The following is a 25,030-nucleotide window of genomic DNA, read 5'->3' as shown; positions in this document are numbered from 1 at the left end:
TCTAGGTGTAACCTAATTCTTAGTCACTTTAATAGCAGTCTTGTCATAACCAGTAATTGGTGAAAACTTAATTTGTACAGGCAGATACACCTCTTCTACATTTTTTCACATATTCCTGAGGTCAGAGCTGCAATATAGGCTTTTTGACACACACATATTGAATTTGCATGATACAAACAAAATGAAAAACTTCTGACAATCCATAACCTTTGTTGCTTACTATTTTATTTATTTAGTAAAATTGCATATGTCCTGCATTTATCAGGGAATGGTTCAATTGAATACTCTTGATTTGAGGATTAAATTTAGAAGATTTTAGGGGGGAAAATTAAAATTAAAAATCTTCTTTAACATTTGGGCACCTGGGTGGCTCAATGGGTTAAGCCTCTGCCTTTGGCTCGGGTCATGATCTCAGGGTCCTGAGATTGAGCTCCACATCGGGCTCTTTGCTCAGCAGGGAGCCTGCTTTCCTCTCTCTGTGCCTGCCTCACTGCCTACTTGTGATCGCTGTCTGTCAAATGAATAAATAAAATCTTTAAAAAAAATCTTCTTTAACATTTATATACAGAACAAATTCAAGTCGCCTAGCTATCTAAGGAAAATACCAGACTCAGAAACTACTGGAGTCCTAGATATCCAGAAGCTAATACCCACAGACATCGAAATACCAAACTAATTAGGAGTAGAGAGTGGAATTTGCAGGACAGGTGTAATATATGTGTTGTGTGATTGGCAATCTTTAGAATCCAACATCTCAAATTGCACTTATTCTGAGGACTTTTCTGATTTTCTCCCAGCAGAATTAATCATTCTCTCCCCTTTATTCCTCTGGCACCATGTTCAGACTTCATTTTTAGAAATATCACATTGAATTACAGAAATTTATTCACTTTTAAATATTTGATCACTTTGTTGCCTATCTCAGTCCTTGGCATATTATTAGTAAAAGCCAAATAAATGAATAAATACTTATTTGCTTGAATGAAAAACACCAAAGTTTTGTGGATATAATATAATAGACAATCATACAAAAGAAAGACACGCCTAATAAATACATGTGAACGAAAATGTATAACTATCTAGTGAACACACCACTAGCTGCAAGTGAATAGTTCAAATGGCAAGCAAACTTTGATGGAAAGAGAACATTTCTCCACCTTATTTGACTATACCTTAAAAAAAAAAAACCAACCCGGTTTTATTGACAATTGTCTGTACTTTTAAGGCAGAAATGATTCTGCATATTTTGTTAACTTTTGGTATGTTTATAAAATATTTTGTAGCAAAAATATTATTGAGTAAGTATGAGTTCTAGTGATGAGTCTGTTTTCTATTACCAAAATGATTTTGATCGTGGTGTTTAATCATATTCTACTTCAGTATCTTTATTTGTAAAATGTAGCAATCAAAAAGCATTTTTGTTTTTACTCTTTGGGATAAAACTTCTGGTTAGTATTCATCAATTTTAACATAAAGACTGAAAAGATTGAGATTTAACATAAAGATTAATATAAAAAGATTTAACATAAAGACTGAAAAGAACAACTCAATAAATTTATAGGCCATTTTCTCACCTGATGCCAAACAGTAATTTGACTGAGGATGTTGTATTATTAGCTTGTAAGAAGTTATTTAATTCACATAATTATTTTGAGTTAATAGAGCTGTCTGAATCAGTCTTCAGAACATCTTATGGATGTTTTACTGAAACAGACATACGATAAAAGATTAATATGACTTAAGCCTCCCCCCAAAGAAAGGTAAAATACAATGAATATATAGAAATATAAAAAGTAATAAAGTTGAAAAAAAAGTGGGAAATATATATGCCCAAATAGAAAGGCGAAAACATTTGCTCTGGCTAAAGTACATTCGGCTCTGAATTTTTAGGCAATCAGGATAACAATTGAGCTTGGTATTTCGCTGCCAGACTAGCATGAATCTAACAAATATTATTGAAATAATAGATGTCCATATGTAAAAGTATAGTATTCTTTCTTCATTTCTCTCTCTCTTCATTTTGCCCATCTGAATACTGGCAGTGTTAAGCTCTGTCTCAATTTTCACTTTTACCCAGAATTATCCCCAGCAGTTTGGCTAACTTTGATTTCATCCTTTGATTGCTCTGTACTCTTGCATGTATTCAATTTACCTTGGATTTTTTTTTCTTAATATGGATGTCTTTTCCTTTGCTAAGTCTGTCTCTTGAGAACAGGAAATATATAATATACTCCTTTGTATCTCTCAAAGATTTTTATTTTCCACTAGACATAGATTAGGTATGTAATAAACATCCATTGCATTGCTTAAAATGTCTTCAGGTACAACTTTAAGTGAAAAGACATTTAGATTTAAGAGTTGGGCTTAGGGAGGGAGCTTTATTTTTTATTTTTTTTAATATTTTATTTATTTGACAGATAGAGATCACAAGTAGGCAGAGAGGCAGGCAGAGAGAGAGGGGGAAGCACGCTCCCCACAGCGCAGAGAGCTTGATGCGGGGCTCAATCCCAGGACCCTGGGATCACGACCTGAACCGAAAGCAGAGGCTTTAACCCACTGAGCCACCAGATGCCCCAGGGAGGGGACTTTAAATGAGCAATTAGTAGTGGTCACTTTGTCTGTATATCTATCATCTGGATTTGAATTCTTGCTTCAAGATTTAGTAGGTACATGTTATATAATCACTTTGAGCATCACTTTCCTTATCTTCTTAAGACAATAACAATAGTACTCACTTCATAAGGTTATTGTTAATCTTATTAACCATCTTAAGGAGGATTAAATGGATAAATAAAATGTTCAGAAAAGTAAACATTCATTAAGTGTTAGTTATTATTATTTTATCTTACAGTGCACAGTACTAAGTCATTCCATCTGGAAATAAATAGAAATTTCTTCTGGTGGCGGTTATGGAGCATGATCAATTATCTGAGATCGGTCCTCAGAAAGCAAAAGTGTATGACAAAAAACCCATGTCATCATAAGGCATGCATTATCTGAAAACTGTATCAGATCATTAAGTTAAAAAGATGTGACCTCGAACTACATTTCTGTTTTATATTATATAAAGTGTTTATCTGTTAGAAGACTCTGTTTCCAATCCTATTATTGTTGTGCCACGGTGTCATACTGAGCTCACACATTTTTATCCCATAACTGGAGTCAAAGGCAAAGAAAAAGTCAATATAGGCCACTACCCCAGCCTATTGTTATTCTTCCACAAAATTATGAAGTATGACAAGGATTCATTGTGAAATAGTCATGTCTAAATTGTAATGTTAATTTAAGGAACTCAACCTTGAAGTTTCTAAAATAGGAAACTGATAAGGAGTTTTGAAGGAAGCCCAATACACTGAACTTAAGATTCCATCAAATCCAAAGGTTAAAAAAATGTTGACATCACAAAGATCTCAAGTTTTTGTCCATACAGCAGAGTTTAGAGTCCAGTGTCTTTACCTAGATCTATTGTACATGTGAGACTAGAGCTGGGATGGACCCTGTAGTTTCTTCTCTCAAGGCAGTAATTTCTTTACTTCATAAATGAGTATGAAATAAGACCTATATATAATGAATGTTATAAGTGTCTAGGACAAGAACTGCTAGAGAGGACTTTAGAAACTGTATTTCCAGCTCTCCATTGTGGTGGATATATTCCTCTACTATTTCCTTATAGCAGAGCAGAATGATAGGGTTGATCCAATCTTTCACCACATTTTCATTAGACTGTTTAGGACATTATATTTATGGAAATGTAATTGAAAGCAAATATACTATTAATGTAAAATAGTAAGAACAGATGGAGTATATTTTAATGCAATTTATTTCTCAATAAAGGAATTTAACTAGGTATATGTGAATTAATGTAATTACTCATATGGTTGAAGCAGCAATTTAGGGTTTATAGTTTTAGGCTATTTCAAAATTGATTTTGAAAGAGCATTTGGTATTTAGTTTGAGTCTTTTATTCTGACTTTTCTCTCTGGAGAAATAATAGCAATAGTTCTTAAACTAATTTTTATTCTTAATATTCTCTCTTTAGTTAGAATTAATTCTATCCATCTGTCTATTATTTGATATGTATCACTATCACAAATATCTCTTTGCTTTTATGTCCCCAGTGTCCATATTGGCCTTTACTGATGACATTTGATAGCATAAATGTCACTGTAAATTTTAATTCTTAGTCTTAGTTTTAAAAGTTACTTGCAGGTTAATGACAATAAATCACACTTCCTTCACTTACCTCTTGACATATGTAATTTTTTGTCCTCTTCATTATCTTTCATCAAGTCTTCAACCCAGATAGCAGCATCATCTTTGTTTTCCAAAATCAGAATTACTCTAGATTTTCTGGTAAAATTTTTATGTGGTGGTGGTGGTGCCAGAATGAACATGTACCATGATATTAGATTCAGGATATGAGAGTTTCTTTCTCTCTGGATTTATTGTTTTAAATGTATAGCATACTTTTATCACAGTTTTAGTAGTGGTGGTTTTTAGTAGAAATGTGGCTTATGGAATATTTCATTGGCTCTTGAATCCACATGGATAACAAAAGACAAATGTATTTTATATGAATCCCACATGTTCAGGTAGTGTGATAGAGTAAAATGCTAACCCAGTTTCTGAATTATATTACCTTGGTCTTGTGCAAGTTCAGGGAGAAAGAGAAGAGGGTATTAGTCTAATGCTTAATAAAAATCTCCTGGAGACACTAATGGAATCAAGAGTCTGCCTAAAAAATCATTTAACAGTGAGACCAAGGCAGATTTACCTGAAGACTGAATTCAAAGGTAAACATAAAAAAATTATTTGGTTACCTGCACACAATGATGAAAACATTTGCATTGTCTTAACAAAGAATATTATTTTTTATTTAGATTGTATACTATATTCTGAGTAATAGAACAAGCAGGGTCTATGTTATTATAAAGTTATCTCGTCTTCTTTATGTGGTGTGTTCCTATTACACATATCATTTGTGTAAGTAAAAATTCTCTTTAAAAAATCTCACATAAAATCATTCATAGGAAATATCCTGCAACCCAAGCCATATCATTGCCAGTTAACATTATATGACTATAGATTATTGATCTTTGTATTGTCATTTGCACGTGGTTGCTTTTTGACTAGAGAGGTTTTGCTTCAATGGACAGCCTTCGTTTTTTGCCAGTTGAAGATTATATTATATAGAAAATTGGAAATGAAAATACAACATGAGTATTTGGGAGTATCTTTTGAAGGATTTTTCTTTTAATCGTCTACTTCTTTTAGGAAACAATGTATAAAATTTCAAGAAAGTAATGAACATTTTTTTCTATTAAGTTACTGACTTAGGATATTGAAGGGAATCTCTACACAGTGTGAAATAGTTTAGGCAATTTTTTCTGTTTAAGAATAAGAAGGTGTATTCTTTCTCTGCTGTCTTCACATTCACTATTATAATATATATGCCTAATTATATTGATTATGGTCTCTTTTCACTTCTGAAAACAGTGCCTCTAAGGTGATAGGAGCACATCCCTAGAGTCTGACTGACTGGATTTCAATATCTGACTCTCTTGTATGAGGTTTGGCAAATTATTAAACTACCATGATCCTTATTTTCCTCTTCTTTAAAATGGTCATCATACCTCTTTCCTAAGATGGTTTGAAAATGAGATGAAGACAGCACAGTGCTAATACATCATAAATCAATTCTTTTCTCTTTCCCCACCTCTAGCTTTCAGCTATTATATTATTATCCATGGGAGCAAATAATAAGTTTTAGTTAAGTGAATAACCCAGCTGATTTAAGACTGTTTTCAGATATTTGCGTTGAAAAAACTAATGGGGAACAAAATTTATAAACAACACAATCTGTCAAGAAACAACCTGACCATTTTATGTATAGTTGTTCTTTGTTTCGCATTCCTCCAGTCAGGAAAAATGTTCAGCCAGGCAAACTAGGATCACATTGGCACAAGAAAGCACAAGAATTAATAATTTTAGACTATAGTAAAAAGCAATTAAATGATTTAGTGAAAGTAAGTTCATTTGAACAGTATTTTGTAAAACTTAGCATGCATCAGAGATTATTAGCTCCAGAGATTCTGATTCAGTAAATTTAGTACAGACCCAAAGGATTTGATCTTTTTTTTTTTTAAGTAGGCTCTACATCCAGTGTGGGGCTTGAACTCACAACCCCAAGATCAAGAGTGTCATGCTCTACCGACTAAGCCAGCCAGGTGCCCAGGGATTTGCTCTTAATAGTAACTGAAGATATGATAGGTAGCACAAGTTTAAACCAATAAATAGAAAAAAAAAAGTCAACTTTATCCATCCATGTTTTCTTAGTACTATTTTTCACATGAATCCAGGTAAACTCAATAAGTGAAAATGACTGAAAATGATCACACTCCAGTGTCTATACACTTGCTCAAAACCTAGTGTCAGTCCTTCATTTTATACAGCCTGAGGCAAAGACTGCATCAAGGACCTTCAAGGCCATACAGTACAAGTGTGCTGCATTATGTAACACAAGATATACTGCAGTCAGCTTACAAAATATAAATTAGTGGACAGTGTTTCAGATTAGAAAACAAAAAAGGATTTACTTCAAGGATCCTTATCACAAGGTCCCTTGATGCCTTTGAAATATTATTTGATTTATACAAAACCTATTTTCACTTAGCTTTTCAGTAAGATACACATATAAAATGAAATCTATAAATGTTCAGGAAAGAACAGGAAGAAACTCAAGAGTTTTCTAAATCCTAGACAGCTGAGGCACTCTGTTGCTTTCAGGTCACTGTTCTTAAAAGAAAGGTAAATAATCAGCTATAGGCTTTTAAAAACATAAATTTTACCCTGAATTAGAAAATGTTGAACATAAGCAGCCTCCTGTCTGACAATAAAATCATAATGCAAGTCATGAGAGAACTTTAAAAATAACCCATCACTACTTTGGTATTTTTTTGTGTTTCTTCTCCATTAGAGTTGATAGTAAAACGAAGCGCGATTGTTGATTGTCAGTCTACTCTACCCTTGTGGGTATGTCAAGAGTTTTGAAAGCACAGATCCTGGATTTCCTGCCCTTGGTATCTCTCTAGTTCGGGACAGTTGTAGTGCATTGAGAAGATCATATCAATAGTTAGAAGCTCCTACTGAAAGACCAGCGCATCTGTGTTCTTACTGCATAACCAATCCATCTAGACCTTGGGACTTTTTACATATTAAAGTTGTTATACTATTACCCAGGGTTAAACCATTAAGAGGTATGTCAGTATAAGATATTACTGTATCTGCTTTAGAGATTTCTCACCCTTTCTCCTGAGACCAGATTTCTCTTAGGCCTACCACTTTTTCCTTCGTGTGCTGCCATCTACCCCATACATCTGATTTTCTTTCTTTTAGCATACTAATAGTTTGCATCATCGTGCTTTTAGATTCTTATTTTGAATGTTTAGTTTGAGAGATGGTATCTGCCTTCTAGTCAGAAGTAGACAAAATGAAATACATGTCTTTACTACCATATACAGAGGTTTTATTTTAGAAAATATTTTTGCAAAGAGATATTGCTATTTCCAAGGACTTTGTGGAGCCTGATATGATTTCAAATAGGATTATGAAATTTGTCTTGAATGTTGAATGTAGACAAGTTTTCTTTCCTCCTAAAAATGTAATTTACATTAAAATCTGTGTCATTTATGATTTTCTGGAACATTCAGGAGGGAGTAGGGATAGACACTTGATAAAAATGAGATCAATAAGATTTTGTTTGCCTGTCACCATATGTTTTGGCATCTATACATCAGTTTGGATAAATTACATTTCATTTTTTGTAGGAGGAATAGAGAAAGTTATTCTCTATTAAGAAAGGTATAAGAATGCAGAATTTTTTAAAAAAATCACAATTTAAGAAGTACTCTCTCTGAGACAAAATAAGGGAAAAAAAAAAAAAAGAAAAATTATAAAGGTCTTCCCAATTAGCTCTGAATTGAGCCTGTGTTCCGTTGAACATGTGTTGAACATGTGTTGAACCTCGCACTGTGGATCTGTTTTATAACCCACACAATCTCAATTTAGATGGTCTTTGGTTTCTTTCCTTGTGTTTCTTCATTTTATGTCCGTACCTTGGGTCTACATATATCCACTTCTTGGAAGCAACTCATCTTCACATTTACAAATGATATAATATGTTAAGAAATCTATGACTTCCTGTACTTTTTGAACAAAGAGTTTTAATGTGAGAGCCCAGAGTAGCACACAGAAAGAGTTCATTTAGCTCATATATTATACAGATAGAAGAACTGAGTTAAATTGGGATTAAACAACATGACAAACTTTTTTCTTTTTTCATTCTGTTCATTATCTCTGGAAATTCTCTGGCTCTGATTGGAGAGGAGGCTTTTAATACAGTGGAAAAACTAAAAGGCTCTGAACTTGGAGAATGGTTTAGTTCCACCAATTATTAGCCTTGTGTTCTTGGGTAAGTCACTACTTTTCTGAGATTAATGTGTCTTCATGGGGTGGTTTTGAAGACAAAATGAAATAATTTATGTAAAATGTGGTTTGTAAACCTCAAAACACTGCACAAATGTATCATTTGTTGCAGCTACTGCTATACTGTAACTATGCTGGGTCAAACTGCACTTTTCAACTACAAACACATCAACATTCCTGTTATTTAAATGAATGAGCAATAGACAGGCAGGGAGACCTGGGGGCAGGGTGGTTAGAAAGAGGAAATCAGAGATTCATGAATGCTGAAAAAGATAGGTTATAATTAAGGATTTTAGACACAAATATATAAATTGCAAATATATGATAAAGATTCCAGACATAGTTTCCTCTAATAGGTTTTCACTTCCTTTTCCACCAACCCACAAGACCCTGAAATGGCAGAATAAAAATTACGCAAACAAATAAACCAGAATCTTCTTCTTCTTTTTTTTTTCTTGTAAAAGATCCTTTGGGTTGAATTTAAAATATGAGAAATTCAAAATTCTTAGTTTATTTGGTTCTTACTGTATTAAGTCTTCAGATGCACAGAGCTGTGGTTCTAAGATGACTGCTTCTACTTATATTTATTTTAGATGAATTTAAAATGTTTAGGAAAGAAAGTTTGCTTCAGGATGTTAAGAGCACATATTTGTGAAGCTCCGTGGAACCTTGTATTTCTAAAAATTATATATCAATTTGAAAATGTCTGGAAATAGATATAAAATGCTTATTTATGTGAATTAAAAATGTTTGAATCTTTGCAAGGACAACTTCTAAGAAGAAAAAAATTGCAAATGACATTTTGGTTTATATAATAAATAAAATTTTGCATCCAATTTCAGGCCCACAATAATGGCTTATAATTAATCCTCTATAAATTTGCTAACTGTGCAAAACAAAATCTCAATGTAGAGGATTAAGAATACTGACAATGATATATTGCAAAGAAATTAGAAATCAGAAAAAAATAAACATTAAGATTAGATGTAACATGACAAAAAATTTTGAATAGCAAACAATTTATGCAAAATATGTTACAAAATCTGGTTTGCTAAATAGTTGATAGACATTAAGTTTCACTTAAATTAGTAAGAGAGTTTGCTTCTTCCAACTTTTTTTTCTGAGTGTGTATTTTCCAACAAAAATTTGCTGTACATTTTTTCAGTTCATTCTTCTTTAAGCTGCTCTTCAATTTGCCATGAAAAATCAGCATAAGACTAGACTTTTGTAGATAAAACTTCTTTGGAAGAAATAAATTGAAAGTTTGATGCTGTTTTTGACAAATTCTTTTCTTCATTATTTTTGATTGTGTTTGACCCTTTTGGATTGACATTTGCTCAGCCTATTTTTGATGTTATGAATACAAAATGACAACATAAAAAAAGCGTTTCTCCTAGTGCACCAGCAATTGAAACTTGTAGTTTTATATTAAAAACACACAAAAGAATGTGTGAATACCAGAGATAAAATAACAACAGTTTCAAACAATAATCTGTGTCAAGCGAACAGCAGAAACAAGTTGATTATTTCATCCTCTGAAAAGTTGGTTTTCAGAATTTCATTTAAATTTACTTTATAATACAATTACATAATCAATATATGATCTGGGGTGGCTTCAAATTACTCTGGGTTATTTTCCAGATAATTTAGAGGTGAATCTCATTATGGATGGCAATATAAACAATTTAGAACATATTAAGGATGTTTACAGTTTATTTGAGTTATAAAGTTCTCCACCATGGCTGATATCTATATGGAATGACTCTCAAAGTTTTGACTTCTTCCCCAGAAGAGAATTGATGTAGCGCACAAAGTGAAAAATTTCACATACTTCCTTTGAGATGTTCCCAAATATAGCCTCACAATTATAAATGAAAAGTTGTTTTAAAAACCAGGCACATTTTGCACTGACTGATGGTTATTTTTAGGTAAACCACTTTAGGCTAATTAGGAGAAAATCAGCTACTGTACAATTATTATGCTCTATCCTTCCCACCTTGGCCTGAAAATAATGAGATGTAACAAGTTTTTCTTTGTCACTGGCAGCTGCACCTTTTAAGTGTATCAAAGTCTGTTGCTGTGGTTACGGCCTTTGTTTCCAGTGATGTTTTGTCCATGCTTCCCCCTACCCTTAACAATGGGTTACTCAAAAGAATGAAATAATGAGTCAATTCATTCAGAAATATGTTGTTAAAATATCCCTCTTTATCATTACATTTCACTGCTTAGAAACTAGGCTGTAATTCAAGGCAACAGTTAAGTCTGAGAAGTGTTAAAAAAAATCTTTGATTTTTTTTTTTTCATTTATAAGAAAAACCTGCCTATGTAATTGAAGAACTTCTTACAAGTCTCAACAATTAAATCCTTTTTGGTTAATGTATTATTTCTGGAAGAAGTAGATAAAATTCTACGCAGTAAGCATGATAAAAATCGTGCATGTTTCGCACAGCACAGAATTTTAGAGTCAAGGTTTCTGGGCACAAAAGCAGTAACAAAACAGTCCCTACAAAACTGAGTAACTCTGAATAACACAAGAAATAATATTTTGTTAATTTAAAATTTTAGAAACTGAAATGTGTAAAGTTTGTAAAGTAAAATGTAATTAAATTATGGTACTGTACATACCAGTTGTTTCTATAATTGAAACTTTACAATATGAAAAATACATTAGCTCTGTACAGTTTTTACAGGTAGGTAGGATGAGTTTTGAAAAAAAGATTCTTTTTCTTTTTTCAGGGTCATACTCTGTTTAAGTCAAAAAAATACTGCACAACTTAGCTAATTACAAAGTGTAGACTTGAAACAATTCATGTCTTCTTTATTTCATGAATAAATCTTGGATTTTTGTTTAACAGGGGATTTTTGTTGTGTTTTGCTTTTAGAGTCCACAATGAACAAATTTTCCTCATTTTGTCCTTGAGGTTACAAAGTTTGGTGGCAACCCTTGGCTACCAATTAGCTCAGTTAAGTCAGCTGCTGTTTATGGTCACTGATTTGGCCAGCTGTTGTGATTGTGCTCAGGTCCAGCTCAGTCTCTAGGTGTGATTCCATCGTATCTTCCTGTGCATTCGTTTCAAAGGACTTATGAGAGAGAAGTTCATGATGCACCCCACAGTAACTTATTGTGGGCTGGTCGTATGCCAGAAAGGTTGACACATTCATTGATAAAGGTATCTGGGGAAAAAAATGACATGAGAAAAATCAGTTATAAAATGACAAATCACTTTGGGGGCAAGATTTGACTGTGAAGTATGGACCTACCTCTGGTTAAATCTGTGAGTCAAGTGCCCCCACGCTATCCTACTAATGCCCCTTATTCTCTGCTGCTCAGTACAATGCAACAGTTTTAAATCCTGGGATGGAGTGGTTAATGCTTAACTAAAATTATCAGGTAAAGAGTAGCCTGAATGGTTCTGAAAATACTACAAGCTTTATTGAAAAAGTCAGAAAATGCTTTTCCTCACTAGGTAGAATTGTGGTTTGAGAACTAAGGAAAGTGTTACTTGGTTATGTATCATGATGGAATACAACAGAACAGTAGTTCTCAAACCTTATCATGCGTAAAAATCACCTCTTCCTTCTTTATCTCCAATCTCCCACTCCCTTGAGTTTCTAGTTCAGTAGGTCTGGTATAGGACCTGGAATCTGCATTTCTTACAAGTTCCCATATGATGCCCATGCTGTTAATCTACACACCACATTTTGAGAACCGTTGCAGAAAGAGAATTGTCCAGGCAAGTCATTTTGGCTCTTTTTACTCAATAATTTCTTAATATCTATTTCACTGTGAAAATTTTTTGAAACATTAACGTCTGTAGTTTAGTCCGTATATCTAAAATTTAGGCTTAGGGAACTCCTAAGGAAGAATCTAAGGGCTCCTATGAAGGTGTAAAAAACAACAAAAATGGTGCTAGTTTGAAGAAACTCATGATAAAACTGAGGAAGGGACTCCTTTGCAAATTGCAGCTTAATGAAAGAAAGCAAATCAGAAAGATCCGAGAAAAAAATCAGAGTGACCACTGTGAGCAGAAGGGAAACATACATATTGCAGACAAAGTGTAGTCTGAAATGTGATTAGATGTCAAAATCTAGAGATTATTTCCATTTTTTTCAGTGAAATAAAAACTTGTTCTAAGAAGTAGACAGAATTGAGGAAACCAGCTCCGATCTCTTTTTAATATCCTAGCTACTAATTCATGTTGTTGAACTGCCTTGGATAAAAACTTCTGCCATTCTTGTTTTGTGAATGGATAAAATATATTTCTGTGTGAGCATATCAGACTAAATTCCTTTCTGATCTCAGAAGAGATTAGAGCCTAAAGCTAAGAAAAAAAAATGTCTAGTTTTTGTTCTTTTGTTAGTTAATTGTTGTTTATCCTGTTCTCCATGCATAAGAACATTCTTGGCCAGTTCTCTTTCCATCCTACCCTTCTCTCCATTTATTTTTTTTCTCCAGTAAAAGTCAGTTGAGCCATTATTTTGTTGTTTTCTCTTAAACAAAAGAATTCACTTGTTTTGAGATTATTGCCTATTTTTAATATGAACATTTCAGTGTATCAAATGTGTAGGGTTTAGTCCTTGGAGACAGAAATGTAATCTAATTCATCAAATTAAATTCCTCAGCAATTCTTCCTATTTATGTGGATTTAAAAATTTTTTTGAAAAAAATTTTGAAGCATACAAAAATTTTGAAGACATTGTACACTTTAAAAAATGGTCAACAAGATTGAAAGATCATAAAGATGCTCATTTTAAAATAAGAATTCCTGCTATTGCTGAAGAAATACTCAGATAACTAAAATATATTATTATGCAAAAGTAATTGTGCAGCATGAATGGATTTGAGTTATAGGAGAATATGAAAATAGAACTGTTACTTGGTACATGAGTTTTACATTAGCCTCTGGGAAATCAGTGCTCTGTAATGTGTTATGGGTCATATATCTGTTGTTCTTATTTGTTATGGAAACTTCTGCTTCCTGGCTTACTTGGAATTAACTCTACTGTGAATAATTTGTACTTTCTATGGTGACAATTCATGAAAAACAATAAATCATGGCATATTTATTATATGTGTATGTGTGCAGCACACACGCACAATTTCTTGCTTGATTTAATATCTATAGGCTGCTGGTATCCAGAGTGCAAGTCCTAATTTGTACCATATCAGTTAGCTCTCATTAGTCATTTAAAAATTCATACACATTTTCTTTAAAGTCTCTTTCTTTTTTCTTTTTTTTAATGTGCCTTATTTTAAAATACCTAACCCCCTAGTTACACTTTTTCAAACCAAGTCATATTTTTCACATTTTAATATTTCTGAAATTGTTATAGTACTTAATATCAGTATGAATGTTTAATATGTATTTTCTTCTGTACAGTTGAAAATGACTATTAAAGTTAATGACGTCTTAATATCAAGAAAATAACGTAGTGAATAGAATTTAAGCAGCTAGCCATATCTGAATATAACCTCATGGATTTTCTCATTAACTTAAATGATTTTGAAAGTCTAAGAGTTAACATTGGATATATTCACATGTATATTTATAAGACTACATACATATAGTGATGTACATATATACACAGTATATTTCCATAAACATAAATACACACACACATATATATAATCTTGTAGTCAACTACTTATGATTTTAAAATCATTTAAATCAGGTATGAAAAATACAAATTTTGGTGATACATCAGTTTTGGACAACCTCAAATAACAAATAACAATTTTGTATTTGTTATATATACATATATATATATATATATACACATACACACACAGATAGATAGACATGCTACATATAATATATAATAAAATATTTTTAAAAAAGATTTTGTTTATTTTTAGAGAGAGAATGCACAGGGGGAGGGGAGAAAGAATCCCAAATTGACTCCTCATGGGGCTCAATCTTAGCACCCTGAGACCATGATCTGAGCTGAAATCAGGAGATGGATGTTAACAAACTGATTCACCCAGGCACCCCTATTTATTTGTTTATTTATTTATTTATTAAATATTTTGTTTATTTGAGAGAGAGAGGGAGAGCATAAGCAGGGTGGCAGGAGAGGTAGAGGCAGGCTCACCCCTGAGCAGGGAGCCTGATGTGGGACTCGATCCCTGGACTCTGAGATCATTACTTGAGCCAAAGTCAGATGCTTAACCAATTGAGCCACCCAGGTACCCCAAAATATATATATTTATTTAAGGAAGTGTTTTAGTTTTTTTCAAAATGCACTTACTAATGACCTTATTCTTGCTCATCTTAATGCTTCTGCTGTTTATGTACATAAGCTGATTTTTAAGACTAGCCTTGGGTTTTGCTAAGGTATGTGCAACTTGATGTGTATTTGGGGTGGTTTAACATTTCTTTCAGTCCTACCAAACATGAGCTTTGTGTATAGGATGGTAGTTTTACTTACAGTCAAAATAGAAACAAAGATCTTTGGTATCATTTGAGCAATATCAAGAAACAATGGAAAATATCTTCCCTACTGGCTTGATTCCCATCTTGAAAATTTCATTACTAATTACTATTTTGGTTTCTAAGTATTGAGGCAATTGATAAAATGGAAATATTATATGATGAGAAATAGGGTGAACAAGTCTCATTATCACTGTAGCTTAGTTCCCTTGGGAGAGTGTCAAAGCCTGCCTGGCTGTTTCCTCAGGTTCTATCTCAATTTATTTATGATTTCTGGTTTCTCTGTCTAGCTACCTGAGTAGCTGTGGTCATTTGTTCCATCTCCTGGTTAACGACTACCTGAACATGTTTCTAGCATCTTCCTTCTTTTTCTTTTTTTTTTTTTTTTAAAGATTTTATTTATTTATTTGACAGAGATCACAACTAGGCAGAGAGAGAGGAAGGGAAGCAGGCTCCCTGCTGAGCAGAGAGCCCGATGTGGGACTCAATTCCAGGACTCTGAGATCATGACCTGAGCCGAAGGCAGCGGCTTAACCCACTGAGCCACGCAGGCACCCCAGCATCTTCCTTCTTAACATCATTCATTATGCTTCACTGAGCATTTACTGTGTGCTAGGAACCATGCTGCATCCTGGACTTGGGTCATCTTACTTAAGCCTCCCAAAGGCTTCTGTGAGGTAAATAGAGTAATCCCCATTTTACCATTGAGAAAACTAAGACTTAATTTATGTCGTTAGCCTAAAATCACTTACCTGGTGAGTTGCAGTAGTTGCCTGACTTCTTCATCTCTATGCTTTACTGTTCATTTATCACTTTATCTATCCAGTAGTGAGAACACTGATTTCCTGTGCTACACCATAGCTTTTTTTTTTTTTTTTTCCCAATTTATTTATTTTCAGAAAAACAGTATTCATTATTTTTTCACCACACCCAGTGCTCCATGCAAGCTGTGCCCTCTATAATACCCACCACCTGGTACCCCAACCTCCCACCCCCCCGCCACTTCAAACCCCTCAGACTGTTTTTCAGAGTCCATAGTCTCTCATGGTTCACCTCCCCTTCCAATTTACCCAAATTCCCTACTACTCTCTAACGCCCCTTGTCCTCCATGCTATTGGTTATGCTCCACAAATGAGTGAAACCATATGATAATTGACTCTCTCTGCTTGACTGATTTCACTCAGCATAATCTCTTCCAGTCCCGTCCATGTTGCTACAAAAGTTGGATATTCGTCTTTTCTGATGGAGGCATAATACTCCATAGTGTATATGGACCACATCTTCCTTATCCATTCATCCGTTGAAGGGCATCTTGGTTCTTTCCATAGTTTGGCGACTGTGGCCATTGCACCATAGCTTTTTGATACTGCTGTGCACATATGGTCCTCAGGAAATAAACAGTTTATCAGGGATTTGTGATGTGGGTAGATGGTAATAGCTCAAAATCAGAGCTTTCTGCTTCTTACTAAGTTCATATTGGTTAATACAAACCGTAAGAAGTGTCTAATCTGAAAATCATTCTGGATTGGGACAGGAACTTTACATATACTCCCAGATACAAATATGTGTAGAACTGTTTAGGGAGACTTTCAGGAATTTCAAAGTGAAATTTCTGTGTTGTCTTGGAAATGGGTAGAAATTTTTCCATTTATGTGATGTCGAGTTTCTCTTTTTAACAAAAGGTGCAATAAATTAGAAACCTTAGTCAATCTGTAGTATGATTATTTTGTTTTATATTAAATAATACTTGTTTTATTTCTTTCTGTATGTAAAAATGGTTATAGGTAGTTGCTGGGGAGAACAGGAGTGGGGAAGTGAGAAACTAACATGAATAAGACAAAAATTCTGCTCTTTGGCAAAATCTGGGGGAAATAAATTATGCAAGAGAGTGAAGGGAGACAATGGATGGGGTGATTTGGGAAACAAGTGATTATTGTCTACGTATAAGGATTTTGTGTGTGTGTGTGTGTGTGTGTGTACGTATGTATGTGTATATTTGTATGTATATACATACTGTGCTCTGATTTGCTGATTCTACTAATTATGTCATTCATCCTTTATGGGTGCCTAACAAACCAGCCATCTTTCTTGTTTGGAAATAATGTTATTTTCCAGATTTATTGGCAAGAGCCTATTTTGTTGAGAAGGGATTTAATCTTTACTTTTATAGACTCCTCCACAGAGATAATATGTTTTACTTTGAAGCTGATTTATCTGTTTGAAGAACAGTCTATCTCTTGGAACTCTTTAGCATTCTAATAGTTAATTCCTGTGAGTACAACAGACTATCAGATCATTAATTTTAATTATCTTGATCCTACTAATAATTTATTTGAATTTTTTTCATGAAGTACTTGATTATGAGCCTGAATTCATGTTACCTTTCAAGTTAAAAAAAAAAAACAATTTTTTATGCTTTTAAATTATTACATGTAATCCAGACTTTGATACCCAATTTTGGTACTTTTGAAGAGCAAAGTTGCCAACCAAAGTAACAATTGCTGGGGTGCCTGGGTGGCTCAGTCAGTTAATAATCCCACTCTTGATTTTGGCTCAGGTCATGATCTCAGGGTTGTGAGATGGAGCCCTGCAGTGTGCTTCATGCTGGGTGTGGAGCCTGCTTCAGATTCTCTCTCTCCCTCTTCTTCTGCCCCTCCCTGGTTACACATACACTCTCTCTCCAAAAAAATAAAATTAAAAAAATAAAAAATCAAGTAACAATTGCTATCCTGAGATCAAAAGTATAGGATAATAAGGCAGGGACTCAATATGATTTTGAAAATTTTTAGGTGTCTGGAACTTGAGAATAATGTGAAAAATACCATTATATTCAGGAAGATGATAATTCTTCCAGTGCCTTTTGTGTCAAAATACATTATACTGAACTTCTGCACGGTGAAATCACAAACTGGAAAAAAAAATAGAATTTCATTTGAAAGGTCATAATATTGCTTGCACGAAAATGCATTTAGAGTAAAAAGTAAACAAATTCTGAGTTTTATGTGTATTGTGCCAATTTGGAATCTTGGTAGTGTCCCTACTCCTTCTAAGCAATGGGGAGAATCTTATAAAATACAGGTCCCTTTATCTTTGTAATTTAAAAAAATACATCTTAAACATTTAAATGATGTTGCCAGTTCTGAATGCATTTTGCCTTTACAAAACAGTTTCTTTCTATTCCAGTTTTGCAACAAGAAAGAAATGGGGGTTGACTGTATATGCATTGGTTTTCATAAGTTCACATGCTAGTGTCTATAAAACCAAACAGAAGAATTCACACATTAATTTATTTGCTTCAATAAAGATTTGCTGAATGCCTTCCCTAGGCCTGGTGTTGTGAGCTAGATGCTGAAGATACAACAAATGCTTGTCCTCTAGGCTTCTGGATGGAACATAAACCATTCTAACATGCTTATTAGCACATGGAATAGGGAGGACTCCATAGAAGAAGAGAGTTTTCTTTTTTCCCCAATTGTCATTTTTGTCTTACTCATTTATTCATTCTTGTTCTTCTTCTCTCTCTTCCTTGAATTGTCAGGGACTTCCCACAATACTTTAATAGTATGTATATTTTGAAGTTGCATCTCCTGTGGCTTTTATTTGTGCATATATTTTATCTTATATTAGACCATAACCTTCTTGAGCACAAAAATCTATGATTAACCACATTTCTGTATGGCTTATATTATTTCACATGATTCCTTTAACATAGCAAGCATTGATGAATGAATACATGAGTGAATGAAGTAGTAGAGTAAAGGGTATTTAGTGTAGTTGGGAAGGAATTAAGAAATTTCATTCCAGGATAACTGGGCTTTATGGGAACTACATGGCTAAGAAAATACGCTGTAGTCTAATGACGTGAAGACTAAGCTATTATGATCCTCGGACAGAGGTAGAGAGCTACAATGAATTTTCAAAAATCTACACTAATGATGAGTGCGGCATTATAATGTAATAATAAGATCCTTCTTTATTTTTTAATTATTTAAAATTTTAAAATTAATTTTACCTTAAAACATTAACACATTGTATTTTATTATATAAATATTAGTTATAAAGTTGAAATACAAAATTTTTAAACATTATTAATAAAATAATTATTCTTAATTTGGTGATTTTCCTCCTATAAATTTCAGAATGTTGTCCTTTAATACCTTTCACACCTGAATTTTTCAAACTCTTTAGTGCTCCCTAGAAACACAGCCCATCATCTCTGAGTTTGGTTCACCTGCCAAATTAGCTGTCCCGGTAATGGACTCTGCTCAGGATCCTTCTGTGTTAACCTCTGTTTTATTTTTATAGTACCAGTTTCTCTTCTCCTGAGGCAAAGCAAAATTCCCCAAACTGTTTTCACCTACATGTAAATCTTTCTGTACAGCCCAATGCCTGCTAAATTGGCACCGTTGCCAGGTAAAGTGATGGGACCCAAATTGAGACTATGACTTAAAGGTCCTACTGATCTTGATGCTGTTTCCAAATCTGTTTCTTCATATTGTTATGCAATGAGGTGCAGTTGCTAATTTTTAATTGTTTAAAAACAATCTCCTTGTTTTCCTCCCTACTCCCCTAAATCCTCGCTGGAAATTGTATTTGCAGTAGTCCACTTAAGGATCTTATAATGGTTATACAGTGTCTGATACTTTCTAATATAGTTTGTATAAATCTGTGAGTGAATGAACATCACTCATTGCATTCAGCATTTCAAAACAGCAAATGGCAGTGTTTGGTCCTGCTGCAGAAGTGACTGGTGAAAGAACTCTCTCTGTGAGTGACAGGGCATTGTAGTGTCATGGTGGGGTACCGTATGGGATTTCTCTCAACATTGGCATTATATTTGGGTTTCTGTCATGATTTCTGATATCCTACTTGCTTTCCAGCTGTTTTTTTTTTTTAATTTCCCACTAGTGTACTGGAGTTTTGACATTCTTCATAAAATAGGCTGTCCATTTCTGACATGTCCGAACTTGAGAACTTACCCTCCATTGGCAGGACTTTGATCTCCAGACTTTCTTAGGGTTTCTCATCCTATCTAGGACCTAGAGGGCAGCAGCTTAGGAATCCTTGAATCCCAGTATCTGTCTTCCAAATGAGCTTTCAAATGATGTGATAATTTACTGATTAGAAAAGAGTTTTTCTTCAACTGTATTTTGAAATTAATTCAGATTTTGGTTCAGATGATCTCCAAACTAAATGGGACAATATTCTATTACATCTATTCTACATACATCTGCTAAGTTGCATAAAAGTCTTACTCTTGGGGATTTAGTTTAAATAATACTGCCTTTATGAGAACTCTTCCAATAATTTGATTCTGTAGGGATGAGCTCCTGCTACGAATTTCTTCAGAATTTAAATATATGTAACAATATGTACCATTTCTTCTATCTGTCCATCCATCCATTCATCCATCCATCCATCTGTCATTTAGTATTCTTGGGATCCTAATGAACAAAATCGGTTCCTTGACCTCACAAGCAAGCAGTAAAATACTGTTTTTTTTCTAGATGGGTAAAAGTGTATATAGGTTATGGTGGGAGAGGAAAGAAAGATCTTCCTTTTCTGGGAGACTTTATATAGGTAACATCATATTTGAGCTGGCCAGCTTGGTCTTATTTATATATTGCTATTATTCCATGTATATTATCTATCTAGACTATGAATTTTATAAAGAATAAAGATTTTTTCAAAGATCATACAGGCTTGTATATTAGCAAAATTTTGAAAATTCATGTTAGTACAGTGAGCAGAACTACTCTTCACAAAGTTCACATTTATATACTTACATTTATAATGAAGATATAAGGTCTTCAGATAAGGATGAGCTAATAGATACAGGTAATCTAATTAATTATGAATAATTCAGTAATATAATTTAATAATTAATAGTACAACATTAATAGTTAACTTATTTCAAATTTTTATATGACACAAAGATAGTGAACTTTATCTTATTTTTTAACTTTATGTATTTATTTGAGAGAAAAGGAGGGAGTACGCATGAGCGGTGGGGAGGGGCCAAGGAAGAGGATCTTTAATCAACCTCCCTGCTAAGCTCAGAGCCAGGCTTGAGGGCTCTATCTCACAACCCATGAGATCATAACCTGAGTTGAAACCAAGAGTTGGAGACTTAATCAACTGAGCCACCCAGGAGTCCCAAGTTAATAAACCTTAAAAAGTTGGTCCTGATAATACAGCTTTTATATTATAATAAAACACTTCTTGTTGACATTTATATAAAGATTAACTTCTAACTTATTAGCACTTGTGGATTCTATGAGGAAGGGGTGACTGATCCGAGTGACTGGAAGTTATGTTAGAGGTGGGGAGTATCTAGTTTTTATTAGAGTTTACCGATATTGTCTCACTCTAATTTTAGTCTCTCCCGCTCTCTCTCTTTTTTTTTAGTTTCACCTAGCATTTACAACTGTCCTTTTCTAGGTTCATTTTCTGTTACCTTACTTCATAGGCTGTCTGTCTTTAGCTTCTTAGTGATCATAAACAGACTAAATGTTTGTATCCTTGATCAGGGTTATATGATTAGCCACATATGTATGCAGATAATCTTTTTTCAACTATGGCTTTGGTCAAACTAATTAAAAATAAAGTACATGAAGGAAAAATGTGAAGTATTATATCTTAATGGCCTACCTTGTTTTATTAGTAATAAAATGATTTGGTTTCAACTCAAGGTTCAAAGTAGATATCAAATGCAGTTAAAAATATCAAAGTGTTTTAGGCCATATTTGGACCTTAAAGCTCAAGCCTGAGGTCGCATAACAATCTTCATTATCATCAAGATACCTTAGAGAGTATGTTTTAGCTCTTTTTAACATGGTTGGACATTCAGTGATACCCAAGATACAACTGTAAAATAATACAAGGGAACTTTATGTAAGAGTTTTTATTATTGTTTCCTTATTGTTAGGTCCTATACTTTATATTGCTAATCAATGGCCAGAATGATATAAGTGATGTAAAAAAGGATGACTCTTAATTTATAGAAATAGATTTCAGATAGATTCTCTATGGGATCCAATCTTTTATGAAAAAGTTTAATCTTTTACCATTATGGATAGTATTAAGAATTCATAATTTTTCATTCTGTTATTTAGCTATCTATTATCAAAATACCAAGATTTGAAAGGAAAAGCTGATACGAATCTTGCAAAAATGTACAATTAAGGTAATCTAATGTAAGGATTAGGAAATCTAAACTGATCTAAGGTATCAAAAATTTTTTGTAATTTTCTCATGGCTACTAAAGAAGAAGTTCTCCATTGAATGAAACTTTGAATAGAATTATAAATAGATTTTTTGTTTGTTTTTGTTTTCGTTTTTTATTTTTTTAAAGATTTTATTTATTTGACAGACAGAGATCACAAGTAGGCAGAGAGGCAGGCAGAGAGAGAGGAAGGGAAGCAGTCTCCCTACTGAGAGGAGAGCCCGATGAAGGGCTCGATCCCAGGACTCTGGGATCATGACCCAAGCCAAAGGCAGAGACTTTAACCCACTGAGCCACCCAGGGGCCCCTGTTTTTATTTTTAAACAAAAGTCACGACCCTGAGATCAAGACTTGAGCTGAGGTAGAGTCGGACACTTAACCAACTGAGCTACCCGGCACTCCAGAATTATAAATAAATTTTTATACTGATATATTCTTAATATCCAAAATTGTCCCCTGAGATTTAGTTTTAAAATATATTAATTGGGTTCTGATAATTACATGAGTTAATATAAACATATTATATATAAGCACAGTATATTATATATTGTGTATAATTTATAATGTATGATAAGTATACATTTATATATGCATATTTTATGTATATAAGCATAGTATATGTTTGTGTATACACACACACACACACACACAGACACACCCAAAACTTGGTAATGGTTAGTGACTTTCTCCCAACAGGAGCATCCTGGGTATTTTCTTCCTATTACCCTTTCTCACTTCAGGTGTAGAATTGTGTCAAACATTTGAGTATAATTCAAGGCATAATAGATATGAGGATAGATCATCTGCTGTTGCTGAGCTTCTGTCCTCATTTAGTATATGTGAATAGGAAGTTAAAAAATCGGTAAACTTGGGGCACCTGGGTGGCTCAGTGGGTTAAAGCCTTTGCCTTCAGCTCAGGTCATGATCCCAGGGTCCTGGGATCGAGCCCTGCATCGAGCCCCGCATCGGGCTCTCTGCTCAACGGGGAGCCTGCTTCCTCCTCTCTCTCTGCCAGCCTGTCTGCCTACTTGTGATCTCTGTCTGTCAAATAAATGAATAAAATCTTAAAAAAAAAAATCGGTAAACTTGAGACTAGTTTTGAGTATAGATACAAAGAAGGCTTTCGGCATATGATATTTTGTGTTTGTAAGGAAACAGTGGAGCCTCTGATCTCACCCTCTTTGAGAAATTTTGTCAAAACAAGGCAACTCTTTTTTGAATTGGTATTGACTTTGGAAAATGATTATATTATCTACTGAATTTACCATGTCTCTCTCTCATCCTAATAGAGAACTGATTAGATTTTTCTTACCTTTTATTTTTATTCTTTTCTTATATGCTTTTTTTTTTAGTTTCAGCTTACATTTTAATAAAATATTTGTTTTTTTTTTAATTATTTGTAGTTTTTGTAAGTAAATTGGACTTCTTAAAAGTATGTAATGGGAACCATCCCAAATGCCTAGGGGGAGAACTAATGTATTTTGAATGACTTATTTGTTTATTTTCAATGATTTTATAATTTTTTATTATAGGACATGAAACTGGGACACATAAGAAGTGGCAGAGTAGGGGCAAAGCTACACAGTTTCTTAAATAAATGAACTAGATCTTTTTGTTGAGCTGCAACTACTAGTAACTGAATAATGCAGATTTTCTTAGCTTCTTCTGAAGGGAAATTTAAAAATATAAATTAAACAAGATGGGATAGGGAGGGAGACAAACCATAAGTGACTCTTAATCTCACGAAACAAACTGTGGGTTGCTGGGGGGAGGGGGGTTGGGAGAAGGGGGGTAGGGTTATGGACATTGGGGAGGATATGTGCTTTTGGGTAAATTGGAAGGGGAGATGAACCATGAGAGACTATGGACTCTGAAAAACAATCTGAGGGGTTTGAAGTGTCGGGGGGGTGGGAGGTTGGGGTACCAGGTGGTGGGTATTATAGAGGGCACAGCTTGCATGGAGCACTGGGTGTGGTGAAAAAAAAATGAATACTGTTTTTCTGAAAATAAATAAATTGGAAAAAAAATTAAGAATGGAAAATTCTAGAAAATAACAGTTCACGCATAAAATTCCAAGAACAGGGGCACTTGGGTGGCTCAGTGGGTTAAAGCCTCTGCCTTCGGCTCAGGTCATGATCCCAGGGTCCTGGGATCGAACTCCACATTGGGCTCTCTGCTTGGCAGGGAGCCTGCTTCCCCCTCTCTTTCTCTGCCTACCTCTCTGCCTATTTGTGATCTCTGCCTGTCAAATAAGCAAATAAATTCTTTAAAAACAATAATAAAAAAATTCCAAGAACATTTTTGAAATGTTGGGCTGTGGTAGACAATGAAAAGTAACATAGTGGGATAAGGTCATTCTGTTTTAGGGATGGCAATGGCAGGAAAAATAAAACTACCCTTTTTAACGTTGAGACAACATTTCCCAGATGGTGTCCCCATGAAAGAACATTGGGAAATGTATTGGATCTGTTTGTGACGATTATATTGATTGTTGGTTCCTCACAGTGTGTTCAGTCCAGAGGCAGCTATGTGGCTTATATTTATATCATGGTGCTGGAGCTACATCTTGGGCCCTTTCTTTTTACTTGACAACATTAGCAACATGGTTTTGAAGAAAAGAAGACTCTTTCTCTAATAAATTAGGTAGCTTCTGTGGGTATATAAAGGGATTTGAAGTTTAAGAAATTTAATAACGCAGAAGTCTTTATACAGGGTGCTTAGTGATTCCTGAATCACACTTGCTTCTCCTGACCCCAACACCCACAGCTGCTTTATTGTCAGAACACACAGCTGGCTTCTGTCAGAAGGCATGACTACTACAGAAATGTCTGCCTGGTTCTGCATTCACATCACATTCTGCTCATGAGAATTTAATTAATATAGGAAGTTG

General features: G+C 34.0%; 2 protein-coding genes across 2 annotated transcripts in view; one reads left to right on the top strand and one right to left on the bottom strand.

Moving 5' to 3' along the window:
- Positions 1-25,030, top strand: part of LOC122900720 (catenin alpha-3) — a 1,358,242-nt gene that overhangs the window by 162,406 nt on the left and 1,170,806 nt on the right. The window lies entirely within an intron of this gene.
- Positions 11,287-25,030, bottom strand: part of LRRTM3 (leucine rich repeat transmembrane neuronal 3) — a 171,212-nt gene continuing 157,468 nt past the window's right edge. The window contains exon 3 of the mRNA XM_044239619.1: positions 11,287-11,658. Within this exon, the coding sequence (XP_044095554.1) occupies positions 11,449-11,658 (210 nt within the window). The 3' untranslated portion in view covers positions 11,287-11,448. The remainder of the gene's footprint in view (positions 11,659-25,030) is intronic.

The sequence above is a fragment of the Neovison vison genome, chromosome 2 (genome assembly GCF_020171115.1).
Source record: "Neovison vison isolate M4711 chromosome 2, ASM_NN_V1, whole genome shotgun sequence".
Taxonomy (NCBI): domain Eukaryota; kingdom Metazoa; phylum Chordata; class Mammalia; order Carnivora; family Mustelidae; genus Neogale; species Neogale vison.
The sequence above is the reverse complement of the archived record's forward strand: the minus strand, read 5'-3'. Positions and strand labels throughout refer to the sequence as shown.